At 51.4% G+C, this 18,558-nt stretch overlaps 1 protein-coding gene across 5 annotated transcripts in view; it reads right to left on the bottom strand.

Annotated features, from left to right (window-relative positions):
* The window catches only part of PTCD1 (pentatricopeptide repeat domain 1), a 26,232-nt gene extending 7,678 nt beyond the window's left edge, over nt 1-18,554 (bottom strand). For 2 of the 5 annotated variants that reach the window (XR_005027121.2, XM_036897105.2), the window contains exons 1-6: nt 18,382-18,538; nt 17,383-17,662; nt 7,332-7,830; nt 5,285-5,425; nt 2,608-2,826; nt 782-883 (exon numbers count right to left, since the gene is read on the bottom strand). Coding sequence is in view for 4 of the 5 variants with exons in the window: in XM_036897105.2 (XP_036753000.2) it covers nt 782-883; nt 2,608-2,826; nt 5,285-5,425; nt 7,332-7,808 (939 nt within the window). In the remaining variant the exon portion in view is untranslated. Of the gene's footprint in view, nt 1-781; nt 884-2,607; nt 2,827-5,284; nt 5,426-7,331; nt 7,831-17,382; nt 17,663-18,260; nt 18,284-18,381 lie in introns of those variants that run through there. The other 3 variants (XM_036897106.2, XM_036897107.2, XM_036897110.2) reach the window with 3 other exon arrangements.
* Between the last annotated feature and the right edge of the window lie 4 nt (nt 18,555-18,558).

Genomic DNA, 18,558 nt, shown 5'->3' with positions numbered 1-18,558 from the left:
GCCAGAGGATGGCCAGTAGCCACTGCTTCTAGGGAGTCTGCAGAAGGGAGGCAAGCATTTGGTCCAGGGTTGTCCCAGATCCCTGGAGCTCAGATTCTGAGTGGACCAACCATCTGGCGGTCTTGCTGACATGCCAATCTGGATGCAGTAGGCCAGGGTGGGACAGAGAGCCTACATTCTGACAAGTTTACAGGTGAGGCTGATGCTGCTAGTGTGTGGGCCCCACCTTAAGTGGGAGGCCCGAGGTGAGCACCAGTTCTTCCCAACTCAGAGGAGCTAGGAAAGCAGCCGTGGTGCCACTGCTTGGCCTGCCTCCCACCTGACCGGGGAGTTCCCTCTGGGGATCTGAGGTGGAGTCAGAGCAGCGTGAGAGTCTTTCAGGACCAAAGGCAGACTCCAGGGTCCCACCTGCAGAGATGCTGCAGAGATGGGGCATGGCTTGAACATGCACCACAGGTGAGTATGCTGTAGGCATTCAGAGACCGGAAGCTTGGCAGATCTGGGTTGCTGCACAAAGGGCCACCCAGCAGAGTGGGAGAGTGGGGCTGTGCCCCCACTCACATGGTAGCCATGTCACCTCCAAAGGTTCCTTTCCCTGCCATCTGTAAAATGGGGAGAGCAGTGTGCTCTGGGAAGGCTGAAAGATTTCAACTGTAAAAACACCCAGCACAGGGCAGTAGTGGTGCTCAAGAAAAGCACACAGGATCATCATCTACACCCCACACAGCATGCAGGGTAAGGGCGGCAGGGGAGGCAGGGAGGCAGAGCGGGAGGGACAGACCTGCAGGGCATATCGGAAACCAGTCTTCTTGTCCTGGATGCAGCCCATGAGCAGGAAACTGAAGGTCTCCTCTGTGACCACGTGCCCTTTATGGACGATTTCCTGGGAGAAGGAACACGGTGGTTTGTTGAGAACCCATGGCAGATCCAAGGCCCAGCCTGATGGGTCTGACTTGGGCAGAACCACAGAGGCAGGCCCAGGTGTGCACATCTTGAAGAGGCGGGCCTGCACCTGCTGTGTGGCTGGTTCAGAACCAGCCCTGGAGCACAGCTGTCCTACTGTGGCCTGTGCTTCTCTCCTGCCCAGACCTTTCTTCCTGGCTGCTACAATCATTTCTGTGCAGCCCCTCTGCAAAGACCACCCCAGCAGCCACTTTTAGCTGCTGTACTGAAGGCACTGGGACTGCACAGAGCTGACTTCCAGGCCCAGCTTCATCCCAGGCCAGCTGTGGGAGCAGGCAAGGCGTCAAATCTGTTTCCTCATCTGCCGTGGGATCATGGGCAGGACTTGCCCTGGAGAATCCTTGGAACGACCCTGAGGGGTGGTGCCTGCACAGGGCAAGTGCTCACGGCACCAGCTACAGCCAGCTGGGGTTAGCTGCTGCTTGGAGATGCTCCTGGCACCTCTCAGCCCTGCTGGGTCTCTTCCTCAGGCCCGTCTTCTGTCCCTCTCATCAGGTGAGTGCTCCTGCTTCACCCCTGCTGCTCTCCTGCCTCTCCTCTGTTGCCCACCCTTCCACCTCAGGCAGCCTGCAGCCTGGGCTCTCCTCCTGGATAATCGCAGCTGTCTCCCATCAGCCAGAGCGACCTGCCTAAAAACACCCATCTGATGTCTCTGGACAAGTCAGGCCAGAGGCCTATCATCCACACCGCCCTATTCCAAAAGCCTCAGGTACCTGCCTTGCACACAGCACCCCGTGAATGGAACTGTCACTCACAGGGAGGTCTCCAGGCTCAAGGCCCTGTGGCCCTGCCTTTCTGGCGGGGTAGGCCACTGAAGGCAGCCAAAGGCTGCCCTGCTCTATGTGGTGCCCAGACAGTCCATCGGGCCCTCCTTCCTGGGATGGGCAGGTGAGACCTCATGAGGAGTAGGTCAGAGATGGAGGGAGCAAGACAGGCAGAACATCAAGCAGAGAGAGCCCTGCCTGCCAGGCCTAGGAAAAGGCTGCAGAGGGCATGCTGTGCCAATACTTCCTGGCTCTCCTGAGGTTTGGTGTGGGGCCCTAGGACCTTCCCTGCTGGCCATAAGCCTTTGGTTAGGTCTAACTAGTCTGTCTCACTTAGCTGCAACCTGAGAAGGCAGAATCGCCACACTGCTCACAGTCCTCCTCACTTCACCTCCTTATTCTCCTTGTTCTCTGTGAACTGGGAATAAAAATCCTTCTTGTGGGCGGCTAGGGAGCAGGAGGAGCTGATAGAGATGGGCCCCCGCTCAACACCCCCACGCCTCCACAGCTGCTCCCTCAAGCCCGGCTCCCCTACCACTGGACTCCACAGCTGCTGGACGCTGGGGCTCTTGCCCTGCTGCTCCTTCTAAGCAGGAGGGCCTCCCTGGCGAGCACGGGCTCACCTTTAGCACTGTGCAGCCCACCCTCCCTGCAGGACCACCAAGTCCCACACAGCAGGATACCACTCCTGGCACTGCACGCAATCCGCCACCCTCACAGGGGCCTTTCTATCAGACAGGCCTCAGAGCCAGAGTCCTCTGTGAACCCAAGTCCAGCCTGGGTCTGGACCCCTCATCGGCCCAAGCCTTCCTGCATGAGGGATGCAGATGGCCACAGCCTCACACCTGCCCCAGAACCAGCAGGAAGGGGCACCCCCAACCTTGAACACATCGAGGCACATTCTGAGGTCTGCACACATGGCAGCCATCTTCAGCAGGGCATGATATGTTTTCAAGTTGAGCTGGAAGTTTCTGGCCTGGAGCTGCTGCCGTAGTTTCAGGGCGCTCTGCAGAGCGGAGTCCTTCCAGGGGGACTCAGCACAGACGTTGAACAGGGCTGTGTACGTAGCATCTGAGGGCTCCAGGTCCCACTTTTTCATCTGTAGAGATGGGGAGAAACTTGGAGATGGCTTTTGATCAGCTGAACAGGTGAGAGGCTCACCGGGTGGAAGCTAGAGACTGTTACTGCATTAAACAGGTGTGGGAGCTGCGCCCGTGTTCAGGCAGAGCCATGTAACATGTCAAAGCTCAGCTCTCCAAATCGACTCAGCCAGAGGGAGTCTGAAAACTGAGTCCACATCCCCGACACACCAAGCAAGAAGCCATCCATGCCCTGAGACTCGTCCGCCCCACTCTGGGCCTGAGGTGCTGGCAACAGGGTCCTCCCAATGCTGCCACCCTCTGGCTGACCAGGCCGCCGTGACTGTTAAGGTCCACTGGGTGGATCTGGTCTGGAAAAGGGCGGGAGGGGGCAATCAAATGTTAGCTTTAGCGTTTACTGAAGGGCCAGGGGCACATTAGCTCCTCATTGGAAAAATGGGGATGATATCATCACCATGAAAGTCTGTTACAAGGGTCAGGTGGGAGAGGGGCTCCTGGAGCAGCAGCAGGAGCGTGTGATGGCAGCCCTTCTCAGGCCCCAGTCATGTGAAGCCACAGACCTGGGGCGAGGCCAACACTCGAGTGGGAGAAGCTGCTGGGAAAGCCAAGCACCGTTTCCCAGAGAAGGGCCACCTGACCGAGAGGGCAGGCGACAAGCTGCTGCAGAGGAGTGTAAAAAGCTTTGGTCTTCCTTAAAGTCAGGCCATTTGGGGTGCAAATTCAGCCCCAATGTTCCTAAGCAAGGCAACCTTGGACATGGCACTTCATCTCTCTGAGCCTCCATTTCCTCATCTGAAAAATGAGGACAGGGATGCCAGCTTCAGGGAGGACATGTGCTCTTTGTGCGTTCACATGCTCGGCAGATGTGTCCTAAGGACCTGCTCGGAGCCAGGTACTGGCCACCACCTACCAGGACAGGCACAGCCTGGCTTCAGTGAGCTTCTGCTCTAGACAGCAAAGCACCCAGCAGACAAATAACTCAACAACAGTAACAACAGCTATGGAGGACACCCCCAAAGCAGAGGATGGAAAGGGAAAGCAGCACAGGTGGAGAAACCTGGCAAACACCACTTTCCACAAGTGACGAAGGTAAATGTCACCTGTGATGAGACGCGCTGACGCTGTGTACTCCCTGACATGAGAAAGGTGCTTGACCTCTGTGATCTCCTTTCCCAAACCTATAACCCCAGTCTGGTCATGAGAAACTCCAACTGAAGGACATTCTACAAAATCCGTGACCAGTGCTCCTCAAATCTGTCAAGGTCATGAAAAACAAGGAAACTCAGAAAACATCACCAAGTGGAGGAGCCAGGATGGGGAGCCAAACTAGATACAGGACTGGAAAGAGCATATTAGTGGGAAAACCGGTGAAACCCAAATAAAGTCTGGATTTAGTTAAGAGTGATGTACCAAAGGTGGTTTCTGAATTTTGACAAGTGAACCATCTTAATGTAGGGAGTTAACATGGGGGTTAGCTGGGTGAGGGGCATCTGGGAACTTACTATACTAACCTTTGCAACTTTTCCATAAATCTAAAATTACTCCAAAATAAAAGGTTTATTGAAAAAAAAACAGCAGAGTGACAGAGAGCAACTAAGGTTAAAGAGAGTGGCCTGGGCTTCTCTGAGCAGATGACATGTGGGAAGTCACTTAAGGAACCTCCAAGTGTAAGAAAGTGCTGCTGGTCGTCTGTTAACAAGAACTGCAATAAACAACCCCCTCACTTAGCATCCTGATGCTTTTCTGCCGGCTAGTCAGTCAGGGAAGCCTCTTATCTTTTTATGCCATGACATTGAATTAGGTCTTTCAGAGAACATGTTATTTTATCTTTTGTACCTACGATTTCTCCCTGTTGCTTCCAGCTAGAGATCAGGCCTGGAGCAGGAGTGTCTCAAGTGGCAAGACCAGGGTTCCCAAAATCTCTTGCTGGGATAAAGGATGTTCCCAAGTTCTGGCTGCAGGAGAAGGTGGGGCCACTTCTGCTGGAGCCTATGGTCCTCCCAGGCAAAGCTCTTTCCTGACTCAAGAAAGAAACAGCTTCCTGGCTCTAAGAATGACAAATATAAACCAAGAGGTGGGTGACTATAAAGTAGAACTATCTCCCAAGAAGAATTGAAGACCTTTTTCAAAGGACCAGCTTTGGAAGAAAGGTGAGTGTGTGTGTCCATGGTGTTGGGGTGAAGGGGGACGTGAACAAACTGGGAGTAGCAAGGGAGAAGGAGGTGGGATGGGTGGGGCCTGCCAAGGTCCCCAGGCAGGTGTTGGAGGTCTTCCCACGCCATCTCATGTAATTACCCAAGGTCACCTCCACTTCAGAGATGAGGAAACTGAGACTGAGGAGGTTAAATCATCTGCCCAAGGGAACACACTAGCAGGTGACATTTCAGGATCTGCACCCCACTCTTTTTGGTCCCAAAGCCAATGTTCTTTGGAGCCTCGCCCCACGCCCACACTCACATCGTTGTAGAGCCTGAAGGCCTTCTTCAGGTAGCCAGCCCTCCCGCAGCCACCAATCAGCACAGTGTAGTTGCACTCGAGGGGCCGGAGGCGCTCCTCCTTCAGCATCTGCCTCTCAAACAGGTCCAGGGCCTCAGCCAGCTGGGGTGGGAAAGGGAGGGGCTCAGGGTGGCCTCAGAGACCCTCAGCAGAGGGAGGGAGCCTGGGGCTGAGGGACCCTCCCTAGGACCAAGACCAGGCCTGCCCAGGAGCCAAACACCCAGCCTAGGCTTTTGCAACCAGACTCTTGGTCCCTGTGCTCTGCACCAAGGGAGCTTCATGGTAGCCAGGAAGAAAAGACCCCCTGACTCCTACGTATGAAAACTCTCAGCCCCACTGCCATGGCTGCCTTCCTGCCAGAGGAAAGGTGGACTCGAGGGTGGGGCCATGTTTTTGCATACCCATGGGCCTCAAGTGGAGAGTGAAGCCAGGGCCTGGCACTAATGAAAGCATGAATTCTGTGAATCCTGGGGTCCGCCCTACCCCGTTTCCTTGGTGATCTCACCCATGCCAGCTCATGGGTCTCAGCTGGATGGCAGGCCACTGTGCCACACTTGTCACAGGGGGTCACTCACAGCAAGTGTGTCCTAAGATGGCACAGGACAGCAGCCCTGGGTGACCAGCTCCCTCCAAATGCAAATCCCCTTGGCCTGCTGCCACCTGTGTCCCATCCCTACTCCTACACCATCCCCTTTAAATATTCAGTTCATTCCTTTACCACTTTGTTTTTTCTATCCATTCATTCAACCAGTAATTACTGAGTCCTACTCTGTGCCAGGCAGGGTGTATTTGCTGGGGATACAGCTGTGAATCAAGAGAAGCTCCCTCACAGGACGCATCTTCTAGGGTGGAAAGACAGATGCCAAATGAGATAACTAGAAAAACATATGGTACTTCAAATGGTGATGGAGGTTATGGACCAAAATAAAGAAGTGCCAGAAGAAGGGCATAGGAGATTCAGTTTTAGATACAACAGCCAAGCATGGCCTCCTTCAGGTGAGAGGTGAACACATCTGTGAAGGAGTTGCAGAAAGGAGCCTCAAGGTCACTTGAGGGAGCAGTCAGTGCAAAGGCCCTGAGGCAGGAGTGTGCTTAGGAGGTGGAGGAGCAGAGAGGAGGCTGGGGCAGCTGCAGCAGAGTCAGTGAGGGGTAAGTGGGGGGGTATGGAGGGCAGATCTTGCAGGCTTCCTAAGCCATTGTTAGAACTTTGGCTTCTCTGTTTATTTCTCAAGTCTTCATTATGGGAAAGTTTGAATAACACAAAAGTAAAGAGAATATTATTACTATAATGATTATTAACGTTTGGCCAATCTTGTTTCATCCATACTCTGCACTCCCCAAACTGAATTTTTTAAAGCAAATTCCAGACATACTATCATTTCATTCATAAAGTCTTCCAACACGTTCCTCTAAGAGACTTAAACGCCAACGACCTTATCAATACCTAAGGAAATGAACACCAATGTCACTGAATACAGCAAGAGTTCTGGAGAGAGGAGCGATGTGATCTGCTTTTTGCTTTAACAAGACAGTTCTGTGCTGCAAGAAGACATGGGCAAGAGGTGGCAAGAAGGCAGGACAAGTGCTGGAACAGCTGAGGGGGACAAGGAGAAGGCTAGGCGCAGGGGTGCAGGGCTCGGGTTTCAAGAAGTGTTAGCACTGGCGACATTTTGAGGCTAGAGCTGGTGAGAGAAAAAGGAGAGTTAGGAATGACTGAAGGCATCTGGCCTGGTATATGGAGTAACAGGGTTGCCATTTAGTAAGAAGAACAAAGTGTAAGGTTGGGAACAAATATTCCAGGCCAATGTGTAGGGGAGATGGCAAGGAGATCCCTGGATATGCAGATCAGGAGTCCACGGGCATGAGAACTGCAGCAAGGAAGGGACCCTGGAAGTCTCCAGGAGGTGAGTCAAGACAGAGAAGAGCCCTAAGCATCCCAACATTTAGAGATTGGGAAGGTAGGGGCTCCTCACAAAATACTGAGCAACTAGGGAAGCAGGATCCTCACCTTTCCTTCCTTGATCAGGTGTTTGCACTGAAAGAAGTACCAGTAAGGGGTGTTTCTCCGGCCCTGCCATGATTTTGGCTCCAGCTCCCTTTCCTCATCTTCAACACTCTGTTCTCTGAGCCGTAGGTTATACAACTGGGCTGTCGATTTGCGGAACAATCTCCAGGAGGAGTATTTGGTGGAAATTGTCCCAAAGCTCTCCTCCTCCTCCTCTTCCTCCTGAGTGGCGGTGGGGCCGGACTGGCTCTCCGAGCTGAGGTTGCCCATGTTCTTCTGGCTCCCTTGGCTGAGAGGCAGCTGAGAGACAGAGCTGTTGAAGGCTGCTGGCGCTGGCCAGGTCAGCCCCATGGCCCTCAGCCACGAAGGTCCCTCTCTGCCTCCTGCCCACCTGGATTTGAGAGGGCCAGGGCATTGCAGGGCACACAGGCTCACAGGACGGGGGCCAGAGAAGAGCCAGGCAATTCTCATGAAGTCCATCTCCGGCTTTCCCCTCCAGGGCCTGGCGTGGGTCAAAAAAAAAATAATGAAGTCAACTTAGGTTCATAATCACAAAAGGCAGAAAGAAGACAGAGATGTGGTTACAAGTCCCAGCCCTAAGATTAGAAAGCCCAGGTTCAGACTTCAGCTTTGCCAAACAACCATCCATGAGTTCCAGGGCACTCACTGCTCTGGCCTCAGTCTCCTCACCTGTAAATTGGGGTTAACCTTTGCCCACACAGCACTGTAACAATGATCAAATGAGGTCTCAGATAATACAACATGTAGCACAGTGCTGGCACTGTAAGCCCTTGATAGACATAAGCGAATGATATTATCAAGCCATGATCCAAGAGATGGGGCACTGAAGCCAGAGGTAAGTTTGAGTTCTGGCCAGAGTTGTGTAATTGGGCCCATTATTTGACCCTCCTGCACCTGGATTTCTTCAGCTGCAAGAGAGTAATCTCTCTCACCTCACCACAACGTTATGAAAGTTATGTGAGATGTCCTTAGCACGGTTCCTGATTTTTAGCAGGTGCTGAAAAATTTGTAGCTATTACTTATTATTAGGAAAAGCATTCTGGGCCTCTAATGCAAGCATTTCTTTCCTGCAAAATTTGTGGACAAATGGGCCACAGCTGTAATGTCCAATGTAATAGCCACTGACCACCTGTGGCTGCTGAACACTTGAAACATGGTTAGTCTGAACAGAGAGGTACTTCAAGTGTAAATCAGACATCTGATGTTACAGATTTTGTACAAAAAAAAAATGGTGAAATACAGAATATTTTTTTTTACACGTTGAAATAACAGTATTTTGGCTATACCTGGCTAAAGAAAATTTAACATTCATTTCACAACTGTTTAACTTAATGGGGCTACTTGAAAATTTTAAATTACTGACGTACTCCGATTGTATTTTTATTGAACAGTTAGAGATCCTGGTCTGTATACCAGCAACTTTTTTTTTGAATTTTTGAATTAAAGTATCATTGATATTATGAAGGTTTCAAATGAACATTGTGGTTTCAACATTCACCCATAGTATCTATCCTCACTCCCCCATTGCAGTCACTGTCCATCAACATAGTTAGATGCTATATAGAGAGCTGTGACTTGTCTTCTCCGTGCTGTACTTCCTTATACCGGATACTCTTTTATACAAAATGTCAGAACAGCCAGCATGAAAATATGTTAAGGTCCAGTTATATTAGATGGTCACCACTGAGAAGACCCCAGAAGTGACAGCAGATTGAAGAGATTAGTAACTGTTCCTGGGAATCCTGCAGCAGGATGGTGGGCCAGACCGGCCGCTGCTTTGAATTCAGGTCCACATAATAGACAGCCTCTTCTGACCAGCACCCTAGTGACACTAGGGCAGAGAGCCTTTACCAGTCCCTAACTGGTGATGCTTGTGACTCCAACAGAAATATAATGACAGCACCTAAGTAATTTAAAATTTTCAAGTAACCATGTTAAATAAAGTGTTCGCATCATTACATGAAATACACAGGATTACAAAAAAATACAATACCAAATAATGTCAATAGTGAAAAAAAATTTTTTTAACTTACACTATACCAGTATATACACCTCTTTTTCTGCACACTAAAAAAATGAGACCCTGTCATCTTGTGAAAGTGTTACGGAACATGGACTGGATTGCCCGAAAGAACCAAACGGCACGAGGTCTAGGAGGGTAGGAGGTTTATTTCACACCGGTGGGCTCAGAGGAGTGATCTCCAAAGGTCTGAGCCCCCAACACACAAGCAAGGAAGGCAATTTATACTTTTCTACTTCCTTATACGTGGCAGTTTGGGGCATGTGGCAAGCAGGGCAGGGAACCCAGAAGAGCCCTGGGGGAGAAGGGAGGAACTAGAATTCCCCTGTTGGCTCTATTGGACATTTTGAAGCAATATCCTCACCATTCATGTTTTCCTCATCATTCCCCCCTGATGCCCCTCTAAACATTTTGTTTTTAAGGGGCATCATCTTGATTTATGATAGACTGGTAGCTTTGCAAAGCCAGTACACGAGCGGTGACTCAATTTATGACAGTGTTTTCTATGAATTTTATAAGGGCATTTAGTATGCAGGGGCCCACAGTGAGGAGGAGGAGGATAGAGACAAAGGGCCCAGCCAATGGGAGCAACCAGGAGGACCACTGGCTGAGCCCCCATATGCCCTGTTTCTAATTCATTTATCCTCTTTAATATTTTTTCTTTTAGTTCTTTGATTTTTTTTTTAAGGATATAAACTAACAAATTTTACTATGAAATATGTTAAAGTTCAATTTCAAAAGAACAAAAAGTCAGGGCAGAAACAGAAAATGTAACAATGATGAGACACACTCTCTTGATAAGCTGCTCTTACAAATCAGCTGAAAGATGAACATCCAACATGCAATAAACAGAAAAAGAATATCCTATTGCAGATTTTCATCCAATCTAGAATGCACTGGATGCCAGATGCCTCAAAATTTTCTTTACTACTGCAAAAGAAAATAATACAGTCATTTAAACTATGACGTGCCATTTACTTTAGGATGCATTACAAGATGCAATTTCAGAGCTGTTAAAGTATGAAAAAAATGTGTGTCTTAGAAATATTGAAATGCAGTTAGTTCTTTGATTTTTGTGGTTACTCTGATTGGTTTACATAGTAACAGCATTCTTCTCCTAGGACCACAGGTTACTCCCTTTTCAGCCATGAGCAGGTCTAGAGCTTGCAGGCCGCAAGTGAATTGATCTGACCTTGTAAGGAGAGGAGGGAGTCTGCAACCTTTTCTGTGTCCTCGTTTAGCTCTTGGGAAAGTTTGTGATAAAAATGGAGTGAGGAGCCTAGGCTGGCTGACCCTGCTCTGATTTCTGAGAGTGTTCCTGCACCCAACAGAGCCCCGATTACAACTGCCTGCTTTTGTATCTTTGGAAGGGGGTCAAGGGCCCATTCAATTTCTTGGTCAGACTGGACAGACATGTCGGGGGTGAGGTGGTGGGGGTGAGGAAGACCAGCATACACAAACCTGTCCAATTGACTTGGAGACATCAGAAGACAGTACCTTCACACAGGAGGAAACTCCCGGGGGAGGCACAATAAGTTTCTGACTGGTTGGTGGTTTGGTTTTTGGAACGCAGCTGGGCCGGTACAGAGCCACGGCTAATGTTGCCCACCCCTGGGTCAGTCAGGCATGTTATATTGCCTGCATTGAGGAACTGGATGTTGTAAACTACTGGACCAATTAGTTCAGTCTGGTTATTACCTTTGACTGTTCGGGTGGAATTCCAGTATGAGGGCACGGGGGTGCCAATATAGGCCCTGTGAGTTAAGTGTAAGCATAGCCAACAAGCTTGCATACTGTTGCTGATATTTTGAATTAACTCGTATGTTGCATTAAAGAGTTGGGTGACCTGATGGATGAGGGCTAGGGTCTGAGTCACTTTTTGGATTCCTGAGGTCAATACTGCAGTAGGCTTATCCCTCAGTCAGTGCCTTAAGGACCTCCTTGACCTTCTTGTCCCTGTTCCTTCGTGCCTGATCTTGGACTCCCCCTCCATCAGACGTCCCAGTGTGGGTGAGGTAGGTCCAACAGACAGTGGCCCTCTTTGTTCCCCTAATTATGCAGTCTGAGTCTTGTTTAGTTACCGTCCCAGTCCAATACCTTTTCCCATCTTGGAGGCAAAGGGTGGCCTTGTTTTTATCATAACATTTGGCAGGCATGAAGGTGTAGGCACTGAACCCAGTTCCCCACTTGTCTGTCTTTATGCACTGACACTGAGGTTCCCCGGAAGCAAGGGGGAGGAAGGGAAGGGAAAGAAGACATGTAAACAAGTAAGCACAGCAATGCATCCTACAGTCACCCAATAGGCAGCAGTAATTGCAAGTTTGTGGGGAAAGATACAATCAGAAGGGGTGGCAAGGGAGAGTCCAGTCCCCAGGAGGAGGGATCCTACACTGACGAGGGCCAGGAACCACACGTGCAGATGTCCACTGACAGGTCCTCGTCGGATGTAAAGGTGGAGGGGAGCCAGAGCCTGTGGTTTGGCTGGATTTCTCACTGGCGCAGCCCCTCCTTAGGATGATGGGCCTTCTTCACTCTGGAGTGGTGGACCCACGGGGTGATGCCTGAGACCTTGAGGGCAGTAGGGGTGGTTAGAACAACAATGTGGGGCCCAGTCCACTGAGGTTTGAGGGGGTCTTTTCTCCCATCTTTGACCCAGACTGAGTCCCCTACCTGGAAGGAATGTACTGGGGCCCTTGAGGAGATCAGGGCTCTCTTTATAGTGTATTGTTGTAGCTCATTTAGGGTGGCTCCTAAGGCTTGGAGCTGTTCTCTTATTCCCTCATCCCCTATTTGGTGTAGGTTCCCTGGAAGGCTCCTCAGACATGGGCGGAGGGGGGAACGTCCATATACTAGTTCAAAAGGGGAGAACCCTTGTATTCTGACTGTGCAATGGGCATGCAGAAGGGCCAGGGGTAGTAGGTCCAGCCACAGGAGGCTGGTTTCCAGACAAAACTTGGCTAGGTTTCCCTTGAGGGTATGATTCATTTGCTCCACTTCCCCTGAACTCTGGGGCCTATAGGTGGTGTGGAATTTTCAGGCGACGCTGAGAGATCTGGTTAAAATCTGTACAGCATCTGCTACAAATGCACATCCATCATCACTGTGGATTGTGGACGGTAGGTCAAACTGGTGTACCATCTTCCTCAGGAGAACTTTGGCTACCTCTCAGCTCCGTTCTGTCCTGGTTGAGAAGGCTTTGACCCACCCAGAGTATGTACACACCATTACTAGGAGGTATCTGAACCTTCTGCTTGGCTGGACATCTGTGAAGTCTATTTCTAGGTCTTCAAAGGGGGCAGCTCCTGCCCTTTGGACACCTAGCGGGGGTTGCAGCACAGATCGAGCATTATTTCTGGCACAAGTCACACACTTCCTCTGACGTGTTGCCCGACACAATGCTGTCAACTGGCTGATGTAGTATTGCTTTTTGAGGAGGGCTTCCAGTGCAGTCTTTCCTAGGTGGGTGAGCTGGTGGTACTCACTAACTAGATGCCCTCAGTTGCAGTTTGGACAAAGATGCGTCTGTTGGGCAGCATCCACCACCCTTTCTTGATTAGGGTGGCTCCTTCAGCCACAGCCCAGTCATTTTCCTTTCCAGTGTATTTGGGTGGAGAGGCCTCCACTGGGGGCGTCAGGGCCATGGTGAGGGAAGGAGCTTCACCTGTCTCTTTACTGGCTGCTGCTTTAGCTCCTTCATCTGCCAGGTGATTTCCCTGCACCGTAGGGTTGTTTCCCTTTGCAATGTAGAATTGCTACTTCTTTTGGGAGCCAGATGGCCTCGAGGAGTCTCAGTATCTCTTCCTTGTTTTTGATTGCTTTCCCTGCTGCAGTGAGGAGACATCTTTTCTTATAGATTGCCCCATGTATGTAATGTGTACAGTGGCAAAGGCACATCAGGAGTCAGTGTAGATATTGACTTGCCCTCACTGATGGTGAGGGCTCGGATTAAGGCATGCAATTTGGCCCATTGTGCTGATCATCTGGCCGGTACGGCTTTAGCTTCTAAGACCTCAGTGGCAGTGGTCACTGCATAAACTGCTCTCTGGATACCTTCCTGTAGGTAACGGCTGCCATCACTAAATAGTGTGAGCGCTGGATTCTATATTGTTTGGTCCCGCAGATCCAGACAGCTCATATAGACTTCATCAGTTACCTCAGAACAGTCATGATCTGGTTTCCTTCTTCAGTGGGAAGGAAGGTTGCTGGATTCAGTGTCTGTACTGTTCCAAGAGTGACCTGCATGTTTTCACAGCCCTTGGTATTGCGCTTGCCGAGAGTTGGAGAGAAAGTGGTGTCCCTGTGTGTTCATGAGGGACACAACAGCATGGGGGACCTTGACATTTAGTTCTTGTCCCAGGGTAAGTTTGTCCAGCTCCTTAATGAGTAGAACTGTGGCCGCCTGTGCCCCAAGGCATGGAGGCCATCCTGCCGCAACCACTTTCCTCAGTCTCTTTGACAGGTATGGTACCAGCCACTGCCAGGGGCCAACAGTCTGTGTGAGAACCCCAGGGGCTACCTTTTCCTTCTCATGTATGAAAAGATTGAAGGGCTTTTCTATATCTGGCAGGCCTAGGGCTGGTGCCTGTCCTAAAGCAGCCTTTATTCCTAGGAAGGCAGCTTTTGCCTCTTCTGTCCAGACAGGGTGCTCTCGGTCTGACCCCCCTAAGAGACTGTAGGGGGAATCTCACTATCCCTGAGAATCCAGGAATCCAGAATCATCAGAACCCACAGCCCCCAGGAAGTCTGGTAGGCCCTTCTTTGCCTGGGGGTGGGGTAAGGAGGTAATGACACTTTTCCTCTCCGGCCCTAGTGCCCTCTTTCCCTGGCTGAGGAGGAAGCCCAAGTACCGGACTTCTTGCTGGCAGATTTGTGCCTTTTTCCATGAGACTCGGTATCCCAAGTCTGACAGGAGTTGCAGGAGGGCCTTTGTGCCCTCTGTACAGTTCTCTTGGGTGTCACTGGCAAGGAAGAAGTCATCTACGTACTGGAGGAGGGCACAGTGCATGGCTTCCCTCGGAAAGCTGGCAAGGTCTGTGGCCAATGTCTCTCCAAAGAGAGTGGGTGAGTTCTTGAACCCTTGTGGAAGCCACATCCATGTTAGCTGCATTTGCTGCCCCATGTCCGGTTCAGTCCCCTAAAAAGCAAACAAGGGCTGGCTCTGGGGGGCAAGCCGGAGGCAGAAAAAAACATCCTTTAGGTCTAGGCAAGTGAAGGATTTGGTGGACCCCAGGATCTGGCTGAGGAGGGTATATGGGTTTGGGACCACTGGGTACAAAAAGAGTCACCCTATTGATGGCCCACAGGTCTTAACTGGTCAGTACCCTCCTTCTTGAAAGGAGGGTACTGCAGCTGTCTCTGTGGCTGGGCCCATGGAGATAATTCTACAATGACAGGGGCTAGGTTATGGGCAAGTCCAGGAGGGCTGTCTTCAGCCCATACCAAGGGGAAGGCAGCTCTGAATTCAAGTGGGCTACTTGATGGGGCCTGGATACAGAATAGCCTCCATTCCTCTTCCCAGGGTGTGGTTATTGCCAGTGTGAGGGACCCTGACTCTTCTTGCCCCGGATTTAGCTTGAGGCTGGTGAGTCCAGTTGGTTCAAAAGTTATTTGGGCTCCGAGTTTTGAGAGCATATCTCAGCCGAGGAGAATGGGGCACTAGGGTAGGTAAAGAAATTCATGCTGGACCTTGTGGCCCCCAAGTTCACATCGATGGGTCTGGAAAAAGGGTGTTGTATTGCCCATGTCCCTGTGGCCCCAAGGATAGTTGCAGTCCTTTTGCTGAAGAGGACTACAGGGGAGGTAACCACAGAATGCTCAGCCCCAGTGTTGACTATAAAGGTCAGTTTGGGCCCCTACTTTTACTGTGACCGTGGGCTTGTGGGGGCCCAGAGTGAGAGGGCCCAGTCCTTGTCAATCTAACTCTGCCCCTCCCAGGCCAATGAGTCCCCTTTCATGAGGTTCTTTTAGGTACCGGCTGGGCCTTGGGACTTTTCCTCAGTTGGTACATTCATTTTTCCGATGCCCCTTTTCTTTGCAGTAGGCGTACTGATCCTGTGCTAGAGGGATTTGAGGCTTCCCCCCTCTTGGCGGCCGGTTTCTCTCTACCTTTTGATCATCCCTTAGGGCTGCTGCAAGGAGACTGACTTTTCTTTTCATCCATTTCTCAGCCTCCCTCTCAGCCTGGACTTCTCTTTTCATGTATACTTTGTTAACAATTTCTATCAACTGGGTGATGTTCATTACAGCAAAGCCTTCAAGTTTCTGGAGCTTTCATCTGATGTCCAGGGCAGCTTGGGCCACAAACGAGGTATTGACCATTTGTTGGCTCTCTTGTGACTCAGGGTCGAAGGGAGTATAGATACAGTAAGTTTCACACAGCCTCTCATAGTAGTTCCCAGGGGACTCTTCCGATTGTTGGGTGACTGAAGATATCTTGGTCATGTTGATGGGCTTTTTGACCCAGCCTTGATTCCTGGGAGGAGGGCTTCCTGATACCGACAGATCTGGGTTGTCCTTCAGTCGTGGTGAAGTCCCATACAGGACGTTCCTGCAACCTCACATCCTCCCGTGATCCAGAGGAAGAGCCCATCTTACCTCTGTCCTATGCACCACCAAAGCCATCAGCACCTGACCCCACCGACCCTGGACACGCTGCCCCCATCAGACATGGCAATTTTGGCCCATGCACCTCGGTCAAGGACCCTGGCTGGTGTGTGCTCTTCGAGGTATTGGCGGGCTCCTTTAATAATTCGCCTTCTCTCTTCTGTGTTGAACAAGGTATGGAGAAGCTGTTGGCAGTCTTCCCAGGTTGGCTGATGGGTTTGGAAGAGAGACTCTATGAGATCAACTAGGGCTTGTGGCTTTTCTGAGTATGATGGGGTGTTGTGTTTCCAACTGAGGTCAGTCATGGGGAAGGGTTGGTAGTAGAGCATGGACTGACCAGGCTGGATGGTCCCATCTTCATCACGCCTCTTGGGCTCCCGCGTCTCTCAGACCGGCATCTGGAGGGCACTTGAATTTGGATGTGAGCACAGTCGGGCTGCCAGACCTGGGGCAGGTGGGCTTGGCAGAGGCAGGGAGGCTGATGGAGGCAGTGTGTCTAGGGTCGGTGGGGTCAGGTGCTGATGGCCTTGGTGGTGCATAGAACAGAGGAAGATGGGCTCTTCCTCTGGATCACTGGGGAGGATGTGAGGTTGCACGATCTTCCGGCAGTGTCCTGTTGACTGCTTGGCTGAAGTGACTAGAACCTTAGCCTGTCCCTGCCTATTACAGGAGAATCGTACCCAAGGGGGAAGGGTTTGGGCTATTTCAAGCCAGGGGTCTATATAGGGAAACTGGTCTGGGTGCCCTGGCTTTCCGGTGACTACCTGCCAAACACAGCAGGCCACCTGGATGTCTAGGGTCCCTTCAGGTGGCCACCCCACTTCAAAGCAGGGCCACTCTAACTCACATAGGGTCCTGAGCCTTTCAGGAGTCATTTTGAATCCGTAATCCCTGGAAAAGCCCTTTTTGAAATTCCTGACCCCAGTTTCAAGGACTGTCATATTACTGTGGCCCATCCCCATTTTTGTATAGCGGTGTCGCAAGGACAAACAAAGGGGGGGTGTCTCCCTCAGAGAGGATACCAGTCAGATGCCCATCTGGCCGTGTTCCCAAGGAATTTAGATGACGCTTAGCCGTAGCGGTCTCAGCAGTGTGATTTCTGATCGAAAGCTATTCCGCTACCACCATAGACTTTATGCCGTTCACCATGGAATTGCAGACGGGCCCACTTAGGCTCTGTAGGCTTCTGGGAACCTTAAAGGCGCCCCCCTGTGGAGCCACAGAATCAGTCCTGACTGGACAAGTCAAGTCGGTCTGCATACTCACACACTCAGACCAGATTTTAAACATTCCCTCCCTGGGAATCCCTACCTGTGACACCTCTAAAAGGTCTCTGGGAGGTTATCAGGCTCTCCCTCCACTCTGTCAGGGGCCCCAGGGTCTGACTGCGTCAGCGGCCCCAGGTCTTACCTTGTAATCCGACGTCAGGACCAGGTCCCCACCTTCCAAGCCTTGAGTCTGGCGGCGACAGCGGAACTGGACTGGTCCAAGGCGACCAGGTGGGAGACTGCTGAAAGAGCAGGCACGGCGCGCCTTCTCCGATACGACCGTCCCTTCCGTCACCGCCCCACGGTTGCCCCAAACAGGTGGCAACAACGGGCCAGCGCGGTTGGGTTTCCCGGTCAGGGAACAAATGTCACGGAACCTGGACTGGATCACCCGACGGAAGAACCAAGCGGCACTCGGAGGTCTAGGAGGATAGGTTTATTTCACACCGGCGGGCTCAGAGGAAAGCGATCTCTAAAATTCTGAGCCCAGAGCACAAGCAAGGGGAGCAATTCATACTTTTCTACTTCTTTCTGTGTGGCAGTTTGGCGCGCCTGCGGCAAGCAGGGCAGAAAGAAGAACCCGGAAGAGCCTCCGGGGAGAAGGGGGGCACTGGAATTCCCCTGTTGGCTCTACCAGCCATTTTGAAGCAATATCCTCCTCACCATTCCATGATTTCCTCATCAAAAGCAGTGCTGAGTGTACATGCCAGCCTGGGGTGGCTGCAGATACTCCAACTACTATTTACACTCATTCCCTACCTGAAATCACAACCTAGTTTCAGGTAGTGCTAACGCTACTCGGTCAGTCACAGAAGGAAATGCTCGGTTTCGCACTGCAACAATAAAGGTGTAATTTTCTTCCTACCTGAGCCCATGAAACCGTCCAGGCTAATAACCCCTGAATTAGAGCCACGCTGCCGCCGCCCTCTCTCAAGCACACCCGCTGGTCTCCAGATCCTTCCCGGGACCGACTGGCCAACCCGACCCCGTCACTTGGGCTTAAAGTCTCGGTTTTCTCACCGGACACCCCTGACCCTGAGCACGGCTGAGACATTCGCTGCCCCTCTGGCCTGTCTCTGCCTGGGACCCGGGCTCCTGAGGGTCAAATAGGAACTTTCTGGAAAAAAAAACTTCCCCTCACCGGGCCCCGCGTCCTCCCGGCCGGGTCTCCGCCTCACCGCGCCGCGCACCCACCTGCCCTTCGCAGCTTCCTTCTCAGCGCGCACCCGAGCCGGCCTTGCGCACGCGCGGCCCGCGAAGCCAGCTACTCGCGCGCGTGGGCTAACGTTACCCGCGACAGCGAGGCGTTCGGCTGGCG

Source organism: Manis pentadactyla, chromosome 10 (assembly GCF_030020395.1).
Source record: "Manis pentadactyla isolate mManPen7 chromosome 10, mManPen7.hap1, whole genome shotgun sequence".
NCBI lineage: Eukaryota > Metazoa > Chordata > Mammalia > Pholidota > Manidae > Manis > Manis pentadactyla.
The sequence above is the reverse complement of the archived record's forward strand: the minus strand, read 5'-3'. Positions and strand labels throughout refer to the sequence as shown.